The following is a 24,902-nucleotide window of genomic DNA, read 5'->3' on the forward strand; positions in this document are numbered from 1 at the left end:
GTGCCCTCCATCTCTGGGAGAGCTGACACATGGAGTCACAGGCTTACAGCAAGGATTTTTGTTGACTCTGCCTGCAAGGATGACTCCATGCTGGCTGGAGAAGTGCAAATTCAGTATTTAGGATTAAATAAAGGAGGTAAAACAAGCTTGTCACTCTAAGACCTCTAAGTGTGACCTCTGTAATGTTTGTAGTGCCTTAGAGGAGATCTTTCAGGAAAGCATAATTATCGTGCAGATTAGGGAAAAATGGAGTCATGTGGTATGATTTATCAAAGCTAGATCATGCTGGGCTAATCCGATAGTCTCCTCTGAGATAATTATTTTCCTGGAAGGCGAAAGAAATTTCAAAGATCTCATTCTAATTTCAGTGAAGTATTTGATGTGGTGCCACTCAGGAAACAGTTAAACTGCAGAAAATACAGAAAAGTAGAGTAGTTGTTAGGGACACGGAGGTAGAGGTGGGTCTGAAGGACGTAGCAGCAACAAGATCACTTCTCAATCTAGCAAAATATTACTTGTAGCAGTCCCCAACTTTTAGCCGTGGGATTAGTCTTTGTTAACATTACCCTGAGACCCTGACACAAATAGTAATAGAGAGTGAGGAAGTATCCTGATGCTTCAACACTAGAAGGCATTGCCACTACAGGGAAGGACCAAGATACCATAGAGAAAGCCTTATTTGACCTTGACAGGAGTAGCAGAAACAGAGTGAATTTTAGTAGTAAAACAGACAAGGTCAAATGCTTGAGAACTAATATTAGAAGTATTCTGTAAGCTGGGAATTCTGTGGGAGCAGGCAGAAAGCACAGCAAACAGGCATGGAGGTAGCCCTTGTCTTCTGGAAACCGCTGGGTTCATTTTGCCACCTCTCAGTTTGGATCTTAAGTATAGGCTGTATTACTCCTTTATGCTCACATGAAATTTAAGGCTGAGAGCTACCAAGTTTAATTCCGAGATCCTTGCTGAAAGGCAGCAGGGTAGATGCAACAGTTCCCAACAGCTCTTGGATATGGTCCCAGCCATATCTTGCCCTCCCTCCCTGTGCCTCTCTAGCCTTTAGCTCTTGAAGATGCATGTTTTTAGAATCTGTCCATCAAGTGATTAAATTTTTGTTAACTGGCCAGGAAGGAGGAGTTAAATGTATCCTAAGGAAGCTGAGAAGAAAAATATTGAGAACTTCTGTACTAGCTGATCAGAGGATGGTGGTGAGAGATTGTGTGATGCAGCTGTGGAAGAAGCAAGCATTGTCCTAGGAGGTACCTGGTTCCCAGCAGAGATGCGTTGGTGCTATTGCCCAAAGCCGTCTAAGACCTCTTCTGAAGTTCCCATATAATTTTGACTGGGGGAATGCAGATCAAAACAGGTACAAGCAGGACAGGATGATAATGAGAGGAATGGGAAGCCCGTCTTCATGAGAGGAGCATGTGAGAACTCAAGAGGAACAAGGGTTCCAGTGGATAGGATTGCTATATATATAAGTACATCAATGAGGAAACATATGAGAAAGAGGAAAGCTATTTAAACTAAAGGACACTGCTAGTATGAAAACAGTGTAGTATAGATACACTAAGAAAGTATTTAGGGTGGAAAACTAGAAGAGAGTTCTTTTAGAGTAGCCTTCCAGCAGGAATCTGAGATTACAAGCCAAATGGATTTAGGCTGCAGCTTGAAAAGTTTGTGAGAGGTTTGTGTGAGATGTGGTGCCTGGAATGGAAAGAGATGAGCCTGCAGCTGCTTCTCCATTGCCCAACGAACAGCCAAGGTCCCTTGTCTCTCTGTTTGGCAATACAATCACCAGTGAGCAAGCAAGCTGCAGGGCAGTTACTTAGGATACCCCACAGTTTGCCTCAGAGCTCCCTTTGGGTGCAAGGCCGGGCCTTTTTACCGCATAATTCACACATTCTCCATCATGACTGAATAAAAGTATCTTTGTTAATGCAGTGGAAGGCCACCATACAGCATCTGGAAGGCCAGAAGCTAGACAGGGCTGACTAAAACCCTCTCTCGCCCCTTGACAGCATGATGGTTTCTCTTGATTGATGAGGGTTTTGCAAAGTAAAGAACAGTGAGCGGAGAAGCCCCTGCTTATGATAACAAGCCTTTAAAAAGCAGATGGGGATGTGGGGGCTGGTGTGTTTTGTGAACTGAGAAGTGACAGTTGAGATCAGAGAAGGGAGAATCTGAAAAGCAGCTGGTCAGAGGCAGTCGCTGAAAAGGGGATGATCAGTCACAAGAGAACAAAAATAAGAGGGAGAGAGAAAGAATAGCTGAAGAATCAAAGACATTTAGATCCAGTGGGAGAGATGTGAAAAATACCATATGAGATCAGGAGTGAATACTAAAGTGGAGACTGCTAGGAGGAGACCATTAGTTTAAATAAAGGGCCAGATTTTCCGCTTGCCAAGAATCGCATAAATCAGGAGAATCTTATTCAAAAGCCAGTGAATTTATACTAGTATAAATGTGATTATGAGTGGGATCATAATCAGTTCCCCATAATCCTAGCTCTCTCAAAATGTCTTGTAGGGTGTTGTACTAGCTTTTCCATATACCTCTGTCTTTAAAGTAGAAATAATGCACATACAGCCTAGCAAGTGTATTGTGAGACATGGTTGGTGGGTAGGTGTAGGGAAAGGTGATATTTACTATTGTATGACAACAGTTAGGTAATATCTACAATACATATCATAGATTGTGATGGATGAGGGGCGTACTTTTAAAAGGAGGAGGAAAAATTGGAAAGAGTGCAACAAAGGCCTACAGTATTGTTGGAGAGATGAGGAAATACTTTGCAGTGAAAGACTTAATGAACTCAATCTGCTTATCTCAACAAAAGATTGAGCAATGATTTGATTAATGTAAAAGTATCTGCACAGGGAGAGATGCTGGTTAGTAAATGTGKTTTTTTTAATCTAGCAGAGAGAAGCATAACAAAAACCCATGACAGGAAGCTGAAACCAGACAGATTCAAATGAGATATTAAGAGTAAATGTTAACAGTGAGAAAGGATAGTTATTGTAATAAGGTACCAAGGGAAAGGGGGATTTTTAATCTCCTAAATGTTTTCAAATCAAAAGTGGATGCCTTTCTGGAAAATTCACTTTAGCTGCATGTAAATACACACTGTTGGACTTTCTACAGGATAACCTCTGTATTTTCTGTTTCATAAGCTAAACAGATTGAGCTCTTTAAGCTGTTCACAGCAAGGCATTTTCTGCCACCCCCAAATAACGTTTGTGGTTCTTTTCTGCACGCTTTCCAAGTAGCGTGCGATACACGGAAGGTCAGACTGGATGATCTAAAGTCCCTTCTGGCCTTTATACTCTCTGAATCTCTGCCTCTGTGAATTCATTAATGTTTGCAAGCTCCCAGAGAGCTGCCAAAGGCAAGCAGTATAGAAATGCAAAGCACTGTTGTTACTCTGGATATTTCCCTTGAGCTTTATGCAGAGCTGGGTGAATATCTTAGCATACTGTCTGTGCATATTTTCTCAGATGAAATAAATACCTGAATTTGTCACTCTTTCTGTGCCCTTTATGCATTGACTTTCTGCAGATGTTCTAACAAACAAGTTTATTCTGAAGTTAGAACACAGAAAAAGCAATTGGAAGAACTAAATCTTGTTTTAGAGCCCCAAGCAAAGAGCAGTGTGTTGTCCTGGCCCAGGAGCTTCATGCAAGGCAGGCTGTTATTCTTAGCATCATGCTTTGCTTTCTCCTTGACTCCCATGTGCGTGACCTCTGCCTGGCTTGAGCACAGTACCACTGTAGGAAGGAGCRGTCTATCCCCTGTTGCCTCCTTAACCCTACTCTCTAAACGGAGAAAAGCTATGAGGATGCTGCCTTGTCTCCATCTTTCAGAGCTGTTACTGGTGTGGGGAGCTCCCAAAATGACAAAGGAAATCTTTTATTTACTTTCACTCAGTTCTGTAACTGTATTCATCAGGGGATGCTTATTCTTTTGTCTGTATTATACAGTTTTCTTGGAGGGAAGGATTTTCAGAAATCCTATACTAGGACTTGCCCTTATCTAATCGAGGACAGAAACTGACCCTCTGACCTCTGTTTCCAATCAGAGCTAGCAAACGCTTCAAGCCTGCACAGCAGACTGCCGATGAACAATATACTGAGGAGGTATTCTATTTTATATGTTTTACATGTATTCTGTATACATATACCTAATTACATGTGTGGAATTACGTGTGTGTATGAGTAGGTGTGTATGCATGGTGAATACATTTGGCAAATGAAAGATAATCAAATTGCAGGAAATTGCAGGCTGCTCCCAGATAATTTGTTAACAGAAAAAGTTTAGGGTCATCAAATGAGTGTGTTGGCTTTGCTTTTTTTCAGCTCTGTATTTCTGGTGCTATATGAACTGTTCAGTATTTGTGTGCACTCCTGTGCCTGAATAGTAAAATCAGATTAAACTATGTGTTATAGATACCATACTGTTAAATGATAGTAATGTCAATTCTGTCATGGCAGTACATTTTCAACAGAACAGACCCCTCAGTTGTTGTTAGCAGATCAGGAGTAGCTGAGTTCTGCTCCCAGTTTCTCTCTGAAGATCAGACTGAGTGTAACAGTGTGAGTTTGCTTGTAATGGTTTTAGCATCTTTGGAGATTCTGTATGCCTCAGAATTAGCTTTTTGTCACAGGAAGAATATGTGATGAATTGTGTGTGTATAGCACTTTTCTGGAGAAGTGGGCAATTTAAACTTCTTAGCTGTGTATGATAGACCTAGCTAGTAAACAGCTGGTAGAGAGACTCATTTATCTCTAGGGGTGATAGCCTGTGTAATTAGGGGTGCAATGGGATTACCTAGCAATTTTCATTTATTTTAAAATAACCCTGCTGAGGATGGCCAGAAATCTGGACATGTCAGAACCCATAGCTCACTGTTTGTTACAATAAGTTTTGTTGAATATTATGCTCTATTTAAAAAAAAAAAAAAAAAAAAAAAAAAAAGCTTTTGGAATCAAATTTGACCTGAATATAACTCTATTGGCTTCCGTGTTCTTACACTGGGGATTAATTTGGCCCTTTCGTCTTTTATGTAATGAGCTGATTGCCACAGTATCTTATCCTTGTTACACAATCGCCCTTGTCTGGCTGTGTCCCTGGAGCACTGTGTGTGTGTGTTTCTAGATCTAGGGTCTCACCTTGACTGACTGTGTGTTTTGTCCTACAGCCTCACTCTGACTATAGACACATGCTTGCCTGGGACTTACGCTGATGGTGTATGTGTGTGTATATATGCGCATGTTCATTCCAAGCTGAAACACTGTGTGCAGACAAGTATATACATATGTGGAAATACAGATATTTTTTCTCTAGCTGGCTGCAGTGTTTGCGGTATTTGCTTTTGCAGAGGATGGGGGAAAGGGTTACTATCAGAGATCTCATTTAAACAATGAGGAGCATAGGAAAATACATTCTTTATTATTCTTCTGTAACAACAAGCCAGAAATATAATATACCTTTAAAAATCTTCTATCTCCTGCCAAAGAAACCTCCATTCGATCATTTTAGAAAATCTTGTTGCTCTCCCTCAGAACAGTAACAAAAAGAAAAAGAAATTACAAGTACCATCTGTTCCCTGCAAGAAATGAGCCTGCCTGCACCACAGGTGGGTGTGTGGGGAGGGAGAGAGGAGGGAGCAGAGGGGCTCTTTCTGGTGGGCCTGTCTACCCCTAAGGGCTACATAACCCTGGCATGTTGGTTGGGCCTACCTGCCCTGAGAGTGTTTCCTGAGGGCAGTCACGTGCGTGTGGTGTTGGTGCTCTTGCCTGCAGCAAAGGATGTGTTTAGTGGGATCCCCTCTGCGCAATTGTGCTTTCAGGGAGAGTGGGAGCCCCCTGCCCCACACACCAGAGGAACCCCTTTCCTGAGCATGCAAGGAGCACTGGCTCTCCAAATCCAGCAGCCTGCAAGAGAGCTTCACTTCTGACCAGTTGGATACCRTGCTCCCAAAGCTCAGTCCCACTAGAGCAGCCTGCTTTCCAGGTGTGCTACAGAGTGAGAAAGAGCCTATTTGCTACCAGTGGTATAACAAGGGCATTTCCTAATGAACCCTGTTGCTCTGCATGAAAGAGGACAGCACCTTGTCCTTCAAAGTACAGCATTTACTCTCCAGTGGGACTCCCCCTAGCATCCAGCCTTCATGTTTCTCAGCAACTCTTTTCTCCCTTTTTCTGTCTTCTCCTTTCCTGGGTGGGTTTCTAAACATAGTGGTCCCTTGTCTAGAGCTGCAATGAATCCAGACTTTCTGCCTTACAATTGAAAACAAAGAGGAAAGGATGGGCAAGGTCATCATCAGCCCCACAACATAAGATGTGGAAAATATTATTAGCAACAAAGAAAAATGGTCGGGGCAGGAGGTCACAGGGGAGGTGCAGGAAAGGCGGGATTTCCTCCTCACATCCTCCCAAGCCTCCATCCTATTTATTTTACCTCTGGTCTATCCCCTTAAAAACATTCTCATTCTCTCTCTCTCTCTCTCTCTCACACACACACACCACACACCCCAATTGTTTTGTGCAATGTTTCACCATTATTTGATGCAATTAAAATATATATCTATAAATATACCACTCTGACTCAAGTCCCATTTCAAGTATGATTGCAGAGTCCAGTATGGTAAAGAAAGAAGTTCCCCTGAGAGGGGAGTTGGGGAGAGGTTTGGATCCAGCAGTTACTGTAGTCCTGGCTTGCTGAGAATGTGGAGCAGCAGTAACACACATAAGGAGTCTGCAGTGCACCAGTTCTGCCCTTCAGAGTGGGCTACAGCTGCAGCAGATGGGATGGTTTGAGTGGCTATACAGTGCATGGGGGAAGAGTCCTTCCTCCTCACATCTTGCCAGCCCCCCCTTGTCCTCCTCCTTCTCCTCCCAGCATGCAGTGTGCTGGCAGCGAGGGGTAATAGTATGTGCACACGCTTGTGGATGGACTGCTTCTCCCAGTCCTTCTTCTAGGGCAATGTGGTCTTCTGCTCCCTGAAGAACATCTTCCTTTGTCCGCTGCATTCCTGTATCAAAGCGAAGTAATGCGAAAACAGTCTCCTGTCTCTTTGCCTCTCATGGCCTTTGGCAGGTGAGGAGGGACTGTGCTATTCCAAGCTCACATCAAAGATTGGCGTTGTGTTCCCATGGATCAGTACAACAACCTAGCTGGGACCAAAAGGGGTTGAAGAGCCAGCATGAATCACTTCCATGGGGATCCAGCAGCACTGAGCAGGAGCTCTGCAAGATACCCAAAGGCATTGGGGTTCAGCTGGAGCAGGGGGGAGAGGTGCCATGCCCTGGCAGAGTCCACCTGTAGTGCATACTGGCCTCCTACACAGATTACTGGYGAAGCACCATGCAAAGCTGAGCTTGCTGCCAATTTGTTCCTTGATGGTGAGGATCACACCATCCACAGGCACTGCAGATGCACGACCTCCAGTGTCATCTTCCTAGCCCAGGAATACCCACTGTGATGGGTTAGAGTGGGTTACCATGGCAATGTGTGCTCTCCCCTGCTGACAGCATTTTATCCCACTTCCAGTGATATAAACTGAATCCTTATGTTATGTTCCTTTTCTTTTATATTTTTCCCCTCTCACTTTTATTTTTTTTCCTGTCAGGTTGTAAAAAGCTGAGATTAATATGAGGCACTGCAGTCTGAGGGCTTTAAAATCTGGTTGGGGAAAGTTACCGTACATGATGGTTACAGTGTGTACAGTTGTATGTATGGGCATACTCATGTGCAGCTGTCGCTGGTGGTGAACATAGCAGTGGATATGAGGTGAGCATATGTGTACCATGCTGTGTACCGTATCAGCCTCTCYGTGGGCCCTCCCTTCTGTGCCATGCTGTGGTTTAGATTTTTGTCCTCACCTCGAGACCCTCCAGAATTCTGTCCCCTTTCTGCAGTCACCTCGCTGCGTTGCCCTACTACGTGCACCATGCTTGCATGCTTGCCCCTCTGCCAGCAATGCCAGGTCTCCGGCTGTTTGTTTTCTCCCCCTCCACCCCGGAACTTTCCCCTTAGGCTACACCATCCCTCAGCATGACTTGCACTGCCTCGACTGGTGAGCCACATTGTCTCGTGTATCTTTCCTGTGACCCACTTCTCTCTGCCCTTCAGATGCTTGCAGATGKAGGCTTTGTATCTTTCAGCCTCTCCATTTATCATAGAAAAGATAAAATAGATAACAAAAACACACCTTTTTTATGCTCTGTACGCATCTTTGCTGACTCATGCTAATTTTGCTTTTCTCTGTCCTCTCCTGCCCCTTCCCTCACTGGCTCTGCAGTATGGCTGAAATGTTTTTGTTAGCTCCTCAGTGACAGTGTTCATGTATTTTCTATGAACCAGAAGGTGCTATGCACTGTTATAATAAAAATAAGGTAAAGTGGCTAAAGGTGTTCATGGCTGCGTGCACAGGGCAGATCAATTTGTGCACATGTGGCTCTGCATGCACWGATGGGGTGCCTGGAGGTATGGAGCAGGGCTATATCTGTGTATGTGTATCAGAGTGAGCCTGTCTGTGTGCATGTGTGTATATGTGTGTGTGTGTACAAGAGCATGGCTCAGTCTCTGTGTACCTATAAAGGATGACACATGTATCAGCTTGTAAACCTGTCCTTGGCCAGGAGCAAAAAGAACTTTGTGCTCCCAGGCAGTGTTCAAAAGATGTAGGTATCCTTCCACCTCTAAAAGTGAGAAGGGAAATCTACCTCAGACAGTTGCCATCCCCTAGAGACCTTCCATCCCTTCTAGCATGCTCTTGGCTACRCTGATTTGTTGAGTGAGGAGCAAGTTACTGTCACACAACAGCAGTGACCCCAACAGTGAGGCATGGACACTTCCCTGGTGTCCATGAGCTTTCATAGAGCTGCTCTCTCTGCAGAGAGCTCTGGGCAGGACCCAAGAGGGTCCTGAAGTCCTGAAGCTGAAGGGATGGCACAGGTTCCCAGAAGGTGCCAGCTGCTGCCAAAGCAGGCATGTGAGGGAAGCTCTGTGCAAGGACATGAGGCACAGCAAGCACTTGAGGTCCGACTCTACTTTATTTGCCTTGAAGGGCCCAAGGATGGAAGGGCACAAAAGGGGCCTGGGACAGAGGAGCAGAAATTAGAGCCAGGTCTCCTGACCCCCCAGAAGCGTGTTGCACTACTTGGGTGAGTGGAGCAATAGCACAGTCTGTCTGTCTGGGAAGATGTATTTCAGGAAGACCCCATGCTTGGCAGCTCTCAGGTACCTTTGTTCATTGCTGTCCTTGCCTTCCTAGAAGGGTTTCATGCCACAGAAGAGATTTGTTTTTGCTCTTCATGTTCAGCCTCTGTGTCACCCATGAGTGGCTGCCTCTTCTTTAGCTCCCGGTGGTATTTTGCCATGAGGGATGCATAGATACAGCCATAAGCTGCTGCCACCACCATCATGATGCACACAATGCCACAAACCACCCCTGCAATGATCACAGTGCCAATAGCCCGGCGAACGCTCACAGGCCTGTATCGCTGTTTCTGAGGGCATCCCACACTGGGCTCCACCTCTGGTTCTGGTCCCGATTTAGATTTGGAAGGAGTTGGGCTTCCTTTAGTGCAAGGTGGGCCAGTATTGTCCAGCACAGTAGAGCTGTTCTCATCATCCAGCTGTGAGCAGTAGTTGAACATCTCCATAGGCACCATTCGCATATCCTTCCCTTTCAGCTCTTTGGGCAGGGTACATGCCAGCTGGTCAATTTTCCCGCCTGTCCCAACAGAGATAATAGGAGTGAATTACAGCTGCATCCTGGTACAGTGCTAYGGTGGAGCATTTAAACACAGCCTACAAAAGACAGTCATAGCAGCATTATGGTTTTCAAGCRTGGAACCACTGTGTTACAGTGTTGGTGCTGCAAAATCTAGTCCCTCATGTGGGAGTGCTTTGTTGAGTGGAGAAAGGTTTCATAGTGCTTCTTCCTACCTCWAAAGGGAACCATGATCTAGCATGGGATGTTCCTAGAGTTCAAGGGTAAGATGAAGTCAGGAGGTGCTGCTGCCCTCACCCTCCTCCCTTCCATATCCTACTAGGTCTACTGTGCCTCTCAAAAGTGGCAGGAGGGAGGAAAGGCTGCACCTCCATTCATTGGGTAGACAGGGCAGATGGGGCACGCATGGTGTCCTTTAGAAAGGTTACTTTGCCTAACTGGGACATTTGGCATGGCTTAGCCTTCCATGAAGAGGTTTCAACCATGGCACCTGGCTGGGATGCTTCTGCCTACGTTGGATTTGACAGTAGAGCTCCTGGTGCATGATATCTGTGTAAATGGCTTTCAGGCCAAGACATGAAAGCCCTTTGAAACCATGTATTAAGTCACCCTCATACTGTTTACTGAGTTATGTAAATGTCAGTAGAAGCTTTTTAGGAAAGGAGAAATTAAAACAGAAAGATAGGATTGGGACCTATCTTCTCAAAATAACAACAGACACACGGTCCCATCTTCTGACAACCAATCTATCTCCCCTTTGTGAAAATTGCAACAGATGTTGAAACAAATGCTTCAGCGAATTTGGGCAATTTATTTTGAAGGGGCAAAAAAAGGCAAAGTTAACTCTGTGCTTTTTATCAATTCTGTAATGTGAGAATCAAGAAAGGAAAAATCCCCAAAAGGGAAAAGTGGCATTCATATGATTGTTTGGTTCTGCTCACACAAATACATATTTCAATGTATTGCAGTCTAGTCACAGACATAGATAATCTCTTTGCAGGATAGCTGTAACTGGCAGGAATATGACAGCTGACTGTTGCTATCCACATGATTTGAGACCCTTTCCTACTCAGTTGCTTCCATGACAGAAGGTCAAGCCTTCAGTCAACATTCTTGTAAAATGTGACATGTTTCTTAGACAGCTCCTGAAATAATGTTGTTCTATCAGAATTCCTGCTAAGTAATCTACACAATTCTAGCCTTCAATATTTCAAGAAGAAACTAGAAATATGAAGTTGTCAAAAACTACTTGTTCTGAAATAATGATTTTATGACCAATCAGACTTAGGACCTGACTTAGTGATTTGAACGTTTGGGTTTGACAATGTTAGTTATAATATTTTCCTAAGTGGTACTGTTTCCTATGGTTGTTTTGTTGAAGGCAAACGTCATGCTTTACAGACAAATCTGGCTATTATTTCTCCTAGCATAAGGAAGAGGACTGGATAGTTATTTAGAAGCTTTGGCAGAAAGGGTGAAGCAAACTTATAATGCTAAAATTTTCAAGTGATTTGAGGAAAGATCCTTCCCTTCAAAAAAAAAAAAAAAAAAAGAGAGAGAGAGAGAGAGAAATAATCTTTGAAATTTGAAACAAAACTAGGAAATAGGGAATCTAGGATTACATGGGCCTTCTCAGGACTGGCTGTGGCATTAACTGCATCATGGTACAGTAGTGATACACTATCTCTTAGCATTATAGCACTGCCCTCCTGTTCCGTGACAAAGACCTGGAATTTAGGTCAGCCTGATCTGCTGGATGTATCTGCCTGTGTTTCTTCCCTACCTGCCTTTGACTGCCTTTCCCTGAAAAACTAGCAGTCTTATCTCCCACACCTTGCTTTGCTTACCTTGCCTGAGCACCTACCTCGATAGGAGAACCACTCCATCCAGTGCTTGAAGTCTCGGAGGTTGCAGTCGCATTCCCAGGGGTTATCCCCAACTTGGAGCTGCTGCAAGCTGGTTAAAGGTTCAAAGGTCACCCTGTCCAGGCTCTGCAGGCGATTAGACCTGAGAGAGAGGGAGCGGAGAGCAGGCAGGTCATCAAAGATGCCTGAGGGTATCTGGGCCAGGCCATTGATGGAGAGGTCCAGCTGGCGCAGCAAGGCTGTGTGCTGCAGCAGGTCCTTGTCTAAGGCCCTGATGCTGTTGTTCCTCAACTGGAGCTCCGTGAGGTTCCCCAGGTCACTGAAAATGTTCTGAGGGAGCTGGTCCAAGAAGTTGTTGGATAGGTCCAGCCTCTGTAGGGCAGATAGGTTGGAAAACACTGGTCCTGGCAGGGTGCTGAGTTTGTTGTTGAGAAAAAGGAAGGTCCTGGTGTTTGTGGGGATGTCTGAGGGGATGGAAGAGAGGCCCAAGCCACTGCAGTCCACTTCCAGATTACCACTGTTACACTTGCAGGAGGAAGGGCAAGCAAAGAAGGACTCTGCAGCACATAGTGACAGCCAACAGCCAAGCACTGGTAGTTGAAAAGCAGAGGGAGAGGGAGAGAGAACATGTGTTAGAGCGGTGCTTTCCTCTCCTCACCCATCACCACTTTTAGCACAGCTACAACTACAATATGACCATCATAGCAGGACTCCTCACCGTAGTGTCCTGCAGTGAATGATATTCCTCATGGCTGTACCATTTTGCCACCAGGCAGCTCCCTGGTAGCATGAGTTTCTTGTTAGCCACTCTTTCTTTTTCTTTCTTTCTTTTTTTTTTTTTTTTATGAGCAGGGAAGTAAATATCCTTCCAGTTTCTCAAGGAAGTAAGGAGAGTATATTCCAGAGGGTTTTTTCTGCCTGATGCCAGAGTATTAGTTCCTGTCAGAAGAAACTGGAGCAAGGAGTGGTGGGAGATATCACAAAAGTCACGTGAGATGAAGAACACCTCTCTCTAAGAAGTCAGGGTTGAGAGAGAAGAGTCTGCTATCTGCTTAAGGAGCTGCATTTTTTTGAAAAATAAACCTATTAATGAAAAACCTTTAAAAGGAAAGCAAACCAGAACAACCAGTATGTCAATTTTGCACCTGCACCTTGTGATGGATCAAGCTCCAATCCAAATTAACCTCATAATCAGGGTATCATTTGCTCTCCATAACTACCATGTGTTTGTGTAGGCCTTTTGGTAAGAGACTTTTTTATGAATTAGATTTTGGTACAGAGGAATGASCAAGGAAGCTATTATAAAGCAAGAAAGAGATCCTGACCTACTGAACACTTTCACTTGCTGTTCTGTCAAGATGGTTTCTGAATCCCACACTAATAGCCCCACAAGCATCTCCTTTGACCCAAATCACCCAGACCAGAGAAGAAATGAGAAAAAAATGCAGTCTCATAGATAAGGAAAAGGGTATAAGAAAAAAGGCTACTGCACACCCCCCTTCTCTTAGAGTCTCTCAAAAGTAAGTTTGGAAAATCCTCAAAACATCATTTGTGCTTTGTACGGCTGTTCTGGATTACCATTCCAGACATGTGTCCAGATCTCATGAGTAGTGTCAGGGCACTAGTTGTCAACCCTCGTGGGGAGCCAGTGGCCTTTAAAAGTCTCATTTCTGTGATGATGAAGCATCAGCAACAGGAAAGCAAGCTTTGTGCCTCCTGTCATTAGAGGGGTGGGAGTTATGTTCAGGCAGTCTATGTAAAACATTTGCATTCTTCATCATAATTCTGCAAAAGGAATTAGGATGAATTTCTTCAATGTGGGAAGCAAGTTCAGCTCTCGCAGTTTTTTTAAGGTGACAAGTTTGAACATTTGAGTAGAACTGAAGTAGATTTGCCTCTACGTCATGTCCTGTCCTCTCTATTTTTCCCTTCTCCTCAGTAAAGGCAGTCACTTGGGGTCAGTAGAGTCTTCCTAAAGCTGAATGMCAGCTAAAATGGATGTATTTGTTGTCTTACCATTCAGTCCTGGATTGGAAACTAGATTCTTCTGTCCTGCCTGCATTCTTGCTTTTTTGTAAGAACCAATGGAGATATCTTATTTCTTAACCCCAAGGGAATTTTGGAAAGACTGTCATAGGAGAGGTAGCCAGTAGAGACCTATATTTTGGAGAAGCTCTGACTGGAGCAGCTCTGCAGTCAGTTATGCATTTCCTCTCTCCCCTCACAGCTCTAGAGTTTAGTCTGCCCCATAGTCACCTCCTCCATTTTTTTTCTTTTTTTTTTTTAACTTGGCTTCTATCAATGATGCTGCCTTCATACTCAAATATTGCCATCATACATGAGATCTCTTTGTGTTCCTGATGACCCTTGTGAAAATTGGCTAATTARTGGACTGGCAGCGTAAGGACAACTACATGATTTGGATCCTGAGCTATGTAACTACCTTAAGGACTAAGGGATAAAAGAGTGTGCCTGCTATTTTTTTTTCAACCATCTTTCACAATTTCTTCAAGATTTTTTTTCCGTCATACAGTCAAGATCTCAGATATAGATTGGCCCAGCCAGTACCAGTCTGTGTGCTCTTTTGGTAATAATTATGTAACATTATAGTGAAATGTAAGAGAGATCTTTATCCTGAGTACCTCCATGCTTTCCTGTTGCGCAAAGCTTGGGGTCAACAGCAGACATTGCCATGAAAGCAGATCATAGCCTATGAATAGGCACAGTCAAGGTACTGTCTGGCTGGGTGATATTAAATTCCATTTAGAATACATTGCTCCCTTGTTGTAGGATGAGAATTAAAAGACTGAGAGCAAGAGTGGGAAAGAGAAAGAGCCGTGAGTCCCTCACGTGACCCTGTCTTTTCCTGGATGCTTGACAAAAGTACAGTATTAATAATAGATTGACAGCTGTGATGATGAGATAACGCTTAGCTGCTTTGTACACCAAGAAAGGCGAGAACAGACCATGTAATGCTATACAGGTGGCATTGTTCAGGGCTTATCTCTCAAAATACCTACCCGCCACTGGTCCATGACTGAGCTGCTGTGGGATTTCACCAGTATATATGCTGGCACTGACTTGTAGGAACAACATGCCAGGCAGCATGGTTAAGTTTATGGTTAAGTTTAGGAATTGTATTTGTGTCAAGTTTCTGCAGCCATATAGGGTTTGTCAGATACCCGTATATTGCTTTGTGCTCTTGGAAACATTTTATTAAAATCGCAGAATGGAGGAGGACTGATTTAATTTTCCATCCTTGTGAGATATGCATCTACGTACGATGTCATCTGAGACCCAGAAATTCATCTCACTGGTTAGGATGCAACTATATAGGGAATAAAAGCAGGRAAGCAATAGGCAGAACTTAATGCTGTCTGCCAGCCCTGCTGGAGGATGMGCAGTGTATGTTTTTCTGTGAGGGAAAGATGAAGTTACTTTATGGGGTGTTTGGTGATTCTAGTAGGTGGCAGAAAGCTGATCCAGGAATATCAGATTAAGTCAAGACTCAGCAGCTTTCATTGTAAATAATTTATACATCAGTCTAGTCTGTGAGGGTGGATTACAAAGATGCCGTTTTTTCTGGAAAAGGAAATAATTCCCCTCGCTTCTTACAGTGGTAGTCCCAAATTTCATCAAGAGGGCAGGAGCAGGTCTGCTCATGCCTGGCCATGCAGTAGTGACAAGTGCTATCCAAGTGCTCCCTTTCCTCTGCTGTGACCTTCAGATGTTTTTCTAAGGTGCAGGTACCTTCCCTAATGCCCCACAGCGGCCTAGTGATCTATGCTCTGCATTTAGGGGTACTATAGTAGATGCTCAGGTCCACTGGGAAAATGAACRTTTATGTTTTAATTTAAAGGATGTCTTCTTTATTTACTTGTTGATTTTTGCTACTTGTGGCAGTGCCTAGTAGGAGTATTCAGCATTCCCATCTTGTATTCACTTCTAAAATCTGTCATGACTTCTCCTGCCATGAAGTGCTGGGAATCTTGTTCAGCAACGTATGTATAAACCCCTACCGCAGACAAGAGTCTGCTGCTTACAGGGTGCCAATCAGAGAAGTGTTTGGGGTGGATCTTTGTGCAGTGGTATCTTTCTCACTGTTTCTCACCTGTCAGGCCCACTAGAATTCAGAAGCAATCATCACTGACTGTCCCACTTTAAGCCCATCTTCAGCTTTAGAGTCTCGCTCTCCCTCCCAGCTAGCCTGGCCTCTAAAGGAATCAGGAATTAGTTCAAACATCTCCATTCTTAGCTGTCCCTCTCCCCTGTTCTTAACCCTGACATGACCTATTTTATTTCCATTCCCTTGAGAAACAGGAGCATTGTACTTAGTGCCTGAGTAGGTATTACTTACGGCAAGCCTCTCGCCACCTCATGGGGAAGCTGCTCCTCAATCGGTGGCCAGCACTTGTGGGCAGCATTGTTGTCTTCTCCAGTGTGTCTTCACATCCACCAGCCAGCCTGGCACATGGCCCTGGAGGGTGGAGGAGTGACCTTGCAGCCTGCCTGTCAGAACCTGGAGGAGAAGAACCAAGCAGAAGGGGTGATATTCAGTCCCCTGGGCCCAGGAGGCAGGTCTGGGCTCAATGTTTTCATTCCCTTCCCCAGCTAGTGTTCTGCCTTTGAGGCATCAGCTCCATTTTGGAGGAGAGATGGAGGATATTTCAAGAGGTACAGCAAGATGTTAATTCATTTTGAACTTCATGGTAAAGAAATAAGGTCTTATTCATGTATGTGCCAAACTGACAAGCCTGTGCTTGAATAGCCTGCCACAGTAGCTACATTAACCTCACATTCAAGGTTAACCTGATGAATTGCTGAGGTCACCCTGCTAGGGCAGCAGCTCCAGCTCATCCCTTCTCGTTGCCACACAGGCTAGTGCCACCTGTGTGTCCTGCTCCAGGACACGTGGCTTGGGCTCACCACAATTTGGGCACTAGTGGTTGCCAAGCCACTTCTCCCTCCACACTTCCTATTAGTGCTTCCTTTCTGCTTTATGGTAAAATAGAYGTGGTGTTAGGGAGGGGCTGAATAGAGCACAGCTTCAGCCTCAGGGTTGCACACTGCAGCAACTGCAGGAGCAGAAGAGCAAGGGAGCCTCAGAGGAGAAAGGAGGACCTGGGGCAAGGGAGACTGAGTGGGTGTGTTGAAATGAGAGGAGTTACATCTTAATTAGAAGAAGGCAAAATACTCAGTCTAATTAGAAACCTAAAGACCATAAACTCTCCCCTGACAATAAGTGACTGACAACAGGTCTCTCTTTCCCTCCCTCTTCCCTCTTGAATAGAGGGAAGCAGGAAAAGGGGAAACACCACAGACCATCCTGYCCCCCTGCTTGCTCTCTGATATGCTACCCACAGTTACAATAGCAGTTAGATGGACATATTTCCACAAGGGTACAGAAATACACCATCCTGCATCCCCTCCATTGGGCCCTGACAATGTCCACAACCTTTATTTTCAGTGGATACTGTGCTCCCACTGAGACACTGTCCCCATGCACATGCCAGCTGTTCTCTCCCTCCCCGCCAGGCTCCCATGACTGTTTTATTTTGTACAGGAGTGTAAATCATATTTAAATAAGCACCTCAGTGAGAAACGCAGGCAGCTTCAGTGCCTGGATTAGCACATTTTGCCAAGCTGTTTAGATTATTTATCCAAATGCCGATGCACCAGACAGGTGAATACCTTGCCGTGCACCAAAACAACTCCAGCCTTCCCCTACTGCAACCCACTACTCCCCAAACAGAGCTGGAGTGCCTTGCCTGCAGTCTCCAATGAAGGAAAAGCCTCAACAAATAGCTGTCCCCGTTCAGTGCTTTTGCTCGCAGTGGCTGAGAAGACGACTTCCAGCCTCCTCCGTATTGGATGCTCTGTCCTAAATGCCACCCCTGAAGCTTCCTGCCTCCAGCTCTCGATATCGACAAGGACAATGAAAAGCACAAGCACTTACCTGGAGGGGCTTTGGCCGCAGCCACTTCCACCCGACTCCCGACTCCCGGGCACTGTCCAATTACAGTCTCTGCCTTCCCTCTCCCTTCTTGACTTTCACTCCCCGGCAGTAGGCTTTCCGTGTGCTCTATTTAACTCCCTGCAGCACAGGAATAAACGGCAGAGTTAAGCTGACAGCCACAGAGCCTTATCTGACTGCTGGATAGCTGGAGTTGATCAGTTCCAAATCCTGTTGTCGACTGATCGTGTCCTTGCTTTCAGCATTAGGGGCTGCCTTCCACGCTCTGCGTTTTCCTCTTCGCCACCTTCATTCCATCTAACTTTGTCTGGGTTATAGATAGCTCTGTTCCTTGCGCTCTTGCCTTTTGGCTCTGTTTTGTAACACCCCATCTGTATCAGCTGGCTCAGCTCCAATCAAGGGGGCTAAACCTAAAAAAAAAACTTCCTTGGGTGTTTCGTGACACCACTTCCCTCTCTGATCTCTCCTCACCCAAGCCCCTGCTAAGTTTATGGGTTGGTGTTTTCCSCTGCTTGCTGTTCTGTGTAATTCTGCTGTGCCATCCCCAGGTGACAACAGGGGCTGAGGGCAGGACTGGCGTACCCAGGGCAAGGATGGTAACAGAGTGAGGGTTTCTACTCCTAATTCCTGCTCTGGCAGGAAAGGTCCAGTTCATGCGCTCATTTCTGGTATTTCACAAGCGTCTCATCCTAGAAGGCAGTGCCAAGGCTCAAGCACAGAGTGCAAGGTGGGAGGAGCAGATGTGTTGTATAAATAAGCTCTTTCCCTATGTTTAGAATCTATTACAGTGCGTAGTGATTAACACCTGTTCATGCTTTGATGCTGTCTCCTGTGCTGCAACATGTACAAAAATGGAGGCACCTTGATAAACCCATGGTTATTTTAAAAGCTTGTCTCAAAAACACAATACTTCCTGCCCTATAGATAGCAGCTACACATTTGTGCACTCATACACATCTACCTAAGTCTGAAAGGCAGCAATCTGCATGTACATATGGAGATAAGGCACAAATCTAGCTTACATTTACAAATGTATGCACAGAGGTAGACTTGTACATGTACTTGGGACTCTTCTGTGACCCATGTCTATCTACATCCATTTCTTGCACAAAGCTGTCAACATTTACAAGCATAACGTATGTTTAGGTGGCAGAGCTACAGCTTTGGAATATGTAGAGTTGCTGGCTATTGAAGTGAAAGTACTGGTGAGCTTCTGCATTAACGCCTTGAAATAATATGTTTATAGAGAAATTTTAAATCCAAAGATCCAGAAAGAACGGTTTCTCCCAGGACATATCGCCCATAAGCTTGTTAGACCAGTGCCACCAGTGAATAACATCTTGCAGCCAGGAGAGAGTCAGAAAGCAGAGAGCATTTTTGACAACTTCCTTGGTAAAGGTTTTCTCTGATTTGTCTTGAATTCTGACTTAATTAGGTGTTTTGCTTTGACCTGAGATGCTTCTGCTCCGCGGAGCAGCAGGCCAGCTGTGCTCTCTGCAAACCCAGTGCTGGAAAGCCTGTAGTCCTGGGGCAACCAGCACCTCCCCACACCTCAAGGCTCTCTAGAGCACCACCAAAGCTGCTCTGGCTGCTTTTAGCCTGAAAACCCAGGGCTTCTCCAGCAGCAAGGACTCTGCCAGACCTAGAATTGCCTCATATATGCCCCCACCTCCAAAGAGGAGAGGCGCCATACTGTCCATTCTAGAGAAGCATGGGATTGTCTTGGTTTGGAAGTTTATAACTGATCTCCATTGCTGGACCTCTGATGCTCTGAAGTCATCCAAGGGATCCACAAACCTGATTTGTCCTGTCTTGTGAGCTTACTGCGTGGTTCCTTCTTCTTGGAACATGTTAGCTAAATGCCCTGTGATCCAAGGGATGGGATGTCCAAAGCTTTCTTCCACATGTGTGGAGTTTAATCTCTTTTCCAGATTATGGAGATATGAACAGAGTAGCCTGTGGGGCAGCTGATGACCTTTTCTTCTTGCCCTTTGATATAGGACAGTAAAAGACATTTTTTTTGTTTGTTTCAGTTCAGAGCATCAGAATGAAACCATCCATTTCTGGCCGCGGGCTCCAGTGGCCAGAAGTATACTAAGCTAAAGTGCCACTTGGGCATTTGGCCTGCTGTTAGACACCCCCAGAGGACTCCATAAGGAGGATTCCCCTCATTAGCTTAAACAGAGAGCTTTACTGCTGGAGTAGGCAGGGGGATGCATTAATTGTAATGACTCTGCAGTACTTGCTAGGGCGTAAAAGCTACAGCAGGAGCTATCACTGTCTTGTGCTCCCTTTCTCCCTGTCCAGACACCAGTGGTGTTTGTAATATCATTGTAAAACCTTAGCTTTCATAAGTAGGGTCCCAAGGATCATGTTGTTAGGATGGTAAGGGTCTCTGTTTATTGTATCCCAATACTTTTAGTAACAATTCCCCGTTCTGTGACACCTTCTTTCCAAAGCTTTCCATCTGCTTTACAAATGGCCCTTACCACGGTTGTACGTGTTGTTGTTATTGTTATATATTTAATAACCTGTGGACGATGGTTTCCAGAAAGACTGTCTGTCAGTCTTTCCATTAAGTGCCTTGAATGCTCAGCATAAAGGAAAGTAAGGCTCAGATCTTAGCCTGTAATAACTCAGCTCTAGGTAGGTAGATAGAATTACCCCTTTTTCCAGACAGGGACCCTGAGGCTATAGAGACAGGTGACTATCCCAGTATGTCACTAGTATGAGCTGTAGTCAGAAACAGAGCCCAGCAACCTCTCTCTGTGATCATCTGTCATAGTCCGTTGTGCTAACCCTTAGCTCACAGCTCCAGGATCAGACTCCTTTAACAGTCTGGCTTAATACCATTGTCATGGCGTGAGGGTGACCTATATTACAAAAGGGTAGGTAACAGGCTACAACAGTTGCCAGTGATAAATCAACAGGAAGTATACAAATGCATCCACTCTCCTTGATGAGTGATGGCAAAGACCCTTTCCAGTGCTAAATTGCTTTAGCCTTTATCAGAAAACCAACAGGGTGAGGGAGGGCATAGAGGATGCTTTAAAGAGGTTACCTTTCTCCCCCCGCCCCCTTTTCCTTTGGGAAGCTATTGTTTCTGAGATTCCTGTTTTATTGCCCTCAGTCACAGTGGAGGGGGGCAGTGGGACCCCAGAGTCTGGTGATTAAAATATCCCATTCTGTGTCTGTTCCTTCGTCAGCCCTCAGAGGGTAAGACACTGTACACAAAGGGAAGGGAGACATATAAGCTTGGTGGCTAATTATAGGAATTGGAGGTTCATTAAAGAATCTGGTTGAGTTGTCCTAGCGGGAGCTACTCTTCTTCAAAAACTACCAGAAGTGGGTTTAGGTGGCATGGGTATGATACCTATTCTTGCTCCGTCAACAGACCTAGGTCAGTCAAGCAAATTATTGACCACATTTCAGATTTAAGCTCATTGTCTCAGCAGCAGCTCCTCCTCAGTTGTTTATTTGGATTGCAAAAGCRCACAGAGATGGCAACCAAGCTCAACAGCACTGGAGAAACATACARTGTATGTCTCTGCCCTAGTGAGGTTATATGCTAAGTAGCCAGGGGCTCCATTTCCAGCACTTGCTGATTTATTAACACATGTTCAGGATTCATTAGCGTTGTACTATCACAGTCAATGGAAAGTGCATTTTAAATTCACACTAGAAACCTAGCTGCAGAAGAAATGATGCCATCTGACTTGCAGTGATCGATCACAGTTAAGCAAAACGCCTCATACAGCAAGCTGCAAAGTAGAAAGCATACGAAACCCACTCAGTATGGTTAAGGAGCTGTGACTGTGGGACCTGCCACATTTCTGCCTTGCTATGAATTATAATCCCACCCTATTCTCTAGGATATACATAGGTCGTAAAGCTTCTGATCTTTGAAATGATAATGCATAGACTCTTTTGAAATGCAGCTGTGATTGATGTTAACAAATTTTTCCTCCCCAAACCCTTKTAAGAAAGGTCAATATTATCCCCATTTTATGGAGGGGTAAGCTATGATAGAGATGAAAATGGCTGCTAAGTTTGGCTGTCTGAAATTTCAGATGCTCAGTTTGTAAGACCTCAACACGAGTCCACATCTGTTCTCAGCTCAAGATTTTCAAAGCTGCCAAGTGCATCACTGGATCACTTAGGCTTGAAAATGTTTTCCTGTCCTGCAGAAATGATCTGTAAGAGTTATCAAAGTTACACAGAATAAATTAGTTCTAACAGGGTCAATTACAGGGCTTTCCCAAAGTTCCCTGATCAGCTTATGGCAAAATCATGAGAGAAGCCAGTTTTTCTGATTCGCAGTCCCTTTCCTTAACCAAGACACATTATTTGCAGCCCAAGCCTTCCCAGTAATGAGAGTGGGAGAGGTCAGAGGGGCCGGGAATATCAAGGACATCAGACCTCATTGAACCATCTGAGAAAGCACAGAGCATCTGAAGGGGATTAGGGGTTAGCACTGAAGGGAAAGAGCAAGATTGCTGCAGAGAAGTAGGACGCCTTGGGAGATTGCAGAAGCAGGTGGGGAGACCGGGATATCCAACACAGAAGTGACAGGAAAGTCCCAGCGCAGCTAGAGTGTGGCATATGGAGGAGGCCCAGAGCAGCAGTAGGAGGAGAGCTGAGGGGGCAGTTGRCAGGAAGAAATCCAGCCATGTGTGTGCCAGCATCTTCGCCAAGTATTATTGAATGTGACAGACCACGTGCATGTTTCATTTAGTGAAGTGGAGGCAGCTGAGAAGGGAGGCAGGTGAGGGAGTGGMAGGGGGCTCAGACATGTGAGCTACTCGCCCAATTTCCTCCTCTTTTTTTTTTTTTTTTTCCTGCCACAGAGTGATGTTTTTATTCTTCTTGTGCTGTTGGCAAAAACTGATAACCAAGTGAGATGTGGAGGGGGGATTCTATGTGGAGCCTGAGATAACGTTTTCTGATCCAGCCGGGAACAGTTGGCTGTGGGTGGTGGCTTGTCACCAGGCCTGCCAATTCTAATCCAAATCCCAATTTTTCTCTTTCAGTTGTAGAGGGAAGAGCCTTCTCTACAACTTTAATTTTCTATAGGGGTTAATCCCGTGGTCAGTCGTAGCTCAGGCCCGTAATCCTTTCACTCAGCCTGCAACCACTCCCAACTCAACAGATCTGATAGAGGCACAGTTCTGCTTCCACTTCCATTTTTACTCCTCATGGATGTCCTTCAGCATATTGACATTTAAAATGCCATTCCCCCAGGCTTAACCAGGGGTAGATTGTTGGCATACCTCGGGGAGAGACTGCAGAGAAAGAAGAAGACTTGGTGAGAGAATCCTGTTTCTGCTTTGCTCATCTCCCTCCCCGCCCCCACAGACACTTCTTAGTTGGATGGTACTCAGGATCCCAAAATAATCTCTTTCTTGTTTTTATTCTGTGTGTTTAAGAAGAAGAAAATGGGCCCACATTTGTGAAGGGTTCTCTGAGGGCTCAGAAACACTGAGATGCCCCAATACTCTCTTCTTATTAGGGGCTAAAGAGGCAGCAGATCCATAGCAGGGAGGGACCCTGCCTGTGTGAGATTAAAGACACATGTACTTACACAGTGGGGCAGAGGGAGGATCCTCAATTTAGCCACTAAACATGAAAATATTAGTTTTTTGATCAAATAGCTCCCCATTCATAGCTCTATCCCTAGAATGCTAGGTGAGACATCTATTGAACAGTAAAGCAAGTGAAGGAGCCAAACTGCCAAATCAAGGAGCTACCACATCAGTACCAAAAACACCCCTGTTACATCTTACTTACGTCAAGGTGCCTCAACCATAAAGCTTTCTCCTTGTGCTTCCTAATCCCTAAGATGTGATGATCTTCTGCAAATCTGGGTGATCCATACACATAAATTGTCCCACACCAGCTTATCTGCCATCATTCATGCCTGTGTCTGCTCAGGAACTGCTTTTGCCTCTTAACATAGCCTATATCCTGAAAGATACCAGGACCCCAAGCTCCCTGGTCTTCCAAGCAACTTTTGTTACTTTTGTTCCTGGGAACTGAAATGCTGCCTGGTGGAGAAGCCAGTGTGATGGAGAATTGCTGTTACCTTAGCTGTTGAGTAAAAGAGTCACTCCCACTCTTCCTCATCCAGCACCTTGGCTGAGCTCTGCTGGCTGCTAGCCTCTCAAAATCAGACTATATCAGCTGCAAGAAGAATCACTCACCGCTTTGCCAGTTGGAGCAGAGAGGGGAGAGGAGTTAGAAAACACTGTGGGATGAGGCAGAACTTCACTGCCGTGTCACTTAACAAGCTTATGCCCCTGGCATGTTCACAGGGGCAGGGGTCATTCATGCATGCACAGTAGTGGGGCAGAGCGCAGGATGCCAGCAGTAAAAATCCTCTCTGCTCTTATCGTAAGGAGATCAGTGACCCAGCACACACAGCTCCTGGCAAACTTCCCAAAGAAAGGCTGACTCTCATTGTTCGCACTTAATACATTTATTCTGAACTTTTGCTGATTTCTTTTTCTGCCTTAGTGAGTTGCATGGATCTGTTTCACTTGGATGCGCCTATGGCACCAGGAGTCCCATGCTGCATGTTAAAAGAGGGCCTAGAGTTCTCCTCCCCCTTCCCTATCTCCCCTCATCACCTTCCCAGAGCATCCAAGAGGGACCTCCCTGCAACATCCATGCAAACTGCCTAGGTCCAGGTTGCTGCTTGCAGCACCAGCTGTGCCTGAGGATCGCTGGCATACGTTTACAGGCTTTAGAAGTCAGCARCATTGCCCACACCTCAACAACGTGCAGTGACAGCCATTGCTGGCCAGAGCTCCAGCATGGCTGCTCAGATCCATGCTGCAGAGTTCACTGAGGCTGTGGAACATTTTCAGATTCGATGTGACTTCAGTTGTCTGGAGGGTTTGCAGCCATGGAAGGAGTACAGGCACGATAACATTCATAGCCCATCAAAATCACTAAATGCAAGTGTGCAGAGCAGGGTCCTCCTTCAGCCCCTCTGCTCCCTCACAGCAAAACCACAGCAGCAGCACATTGTGCTTTGGGAAGCACTGGCAGCAGAGGGCCTAGTCAGGGGTGGAAAGAGAGCACAAGTGATGAGTGCTAAGCTAAGTTTCTTCTAACAGCACTTCTTCAGAATCACAATGTGGTCCTATGATTTTATTCCTCAAGTGAAGGAACGCTACATAGGGAAGGAAGTCCCCCAGCCTCCTCTGAGGCAAGACTTCCGAATAACAAGCCTATGCTCACAGATACTCATGGAGTTCAGACTTGTGTGACCCTGATGTAAATCTAGGTCTCAGTCCTTCCCATGATGGGTGTGAGGAGTTACAAT

General features: G+C 45.1%; 2 protein-coding genes across 2 annotated transcripts in view; one reads left to right on the top strand and one right to left on the bottom strand.

Moving 5' to 3' along the window:
• The window catches only part of CACNA2D4 (calcium voltage-gated channel auxiliary subunit alpha2delta 4), a 115,582-nt gene that overhangs the window by 61,273 nt on the left and 29,407 nt on the right, over positions 1-24,902 (top strand). The gene's annotated exons all lie outside the window — the stretch shown is intronic.
• Positions 9,075-16,025, bottom strand: LRTM2 (leucine rich repeat transmembrane protein 2). Its single transcript, XM_085324012.1, has 3 exons — positions 15,959-16,025; positions 11,601-12,191; positions 9,075-9,736 (listed from the first exon to the last, which is right to left on the bottom strand). Exons 1-3 carry the CDS (start codon positions 16,023-16,025, stop codon positions 9,282-9,284), a joined length of 1,113 nt encoding a protein of 370 aa, XP_085180138.1. The 3' UTR covers positions 9,075-9,281.

This window comes from Rhea americana, unplaced genomic scaffold (assembly GCF_003343005.1).
Source record: "Rhea americana isolate MKP2758 unplaced genomic scaffold, rheAme1 scaffold_9, whole genome shotgun sequence".
NCBI classification, from domain to species: domain Eukaryota; kingdom Metazoa; phylum Chordata; class Aves; order Rheiformes; family Rheidae; genus Rhea; species Rhea americana.

Excerpts from the sequence above, each read along its gene's own strand:
- LRTM2 (XM_085324012.1), bottom strand. The coding sequence starts at position 16,025 with ATGCTGCCCACAAGTGCTGGCCACCGATTGAGGAGCAGCTTCCCCATG. Across the intron at positions 12,192-15,958 it reads GAGGTGGCGAGAGGCTTGCC|TGCTTGGCTGTTGGCTGTCA; the intron begins GTAAGTAATACC and ends TTCAACTACCAG. Across the intron at positions 9,737-11,600 it reads GGAGTGGTTCTCCTATCGAG|GCGGGAAAATTGACCAGCTG; the intron begins GTAGGTGCTCAG and ends CTGTTGGGACAG.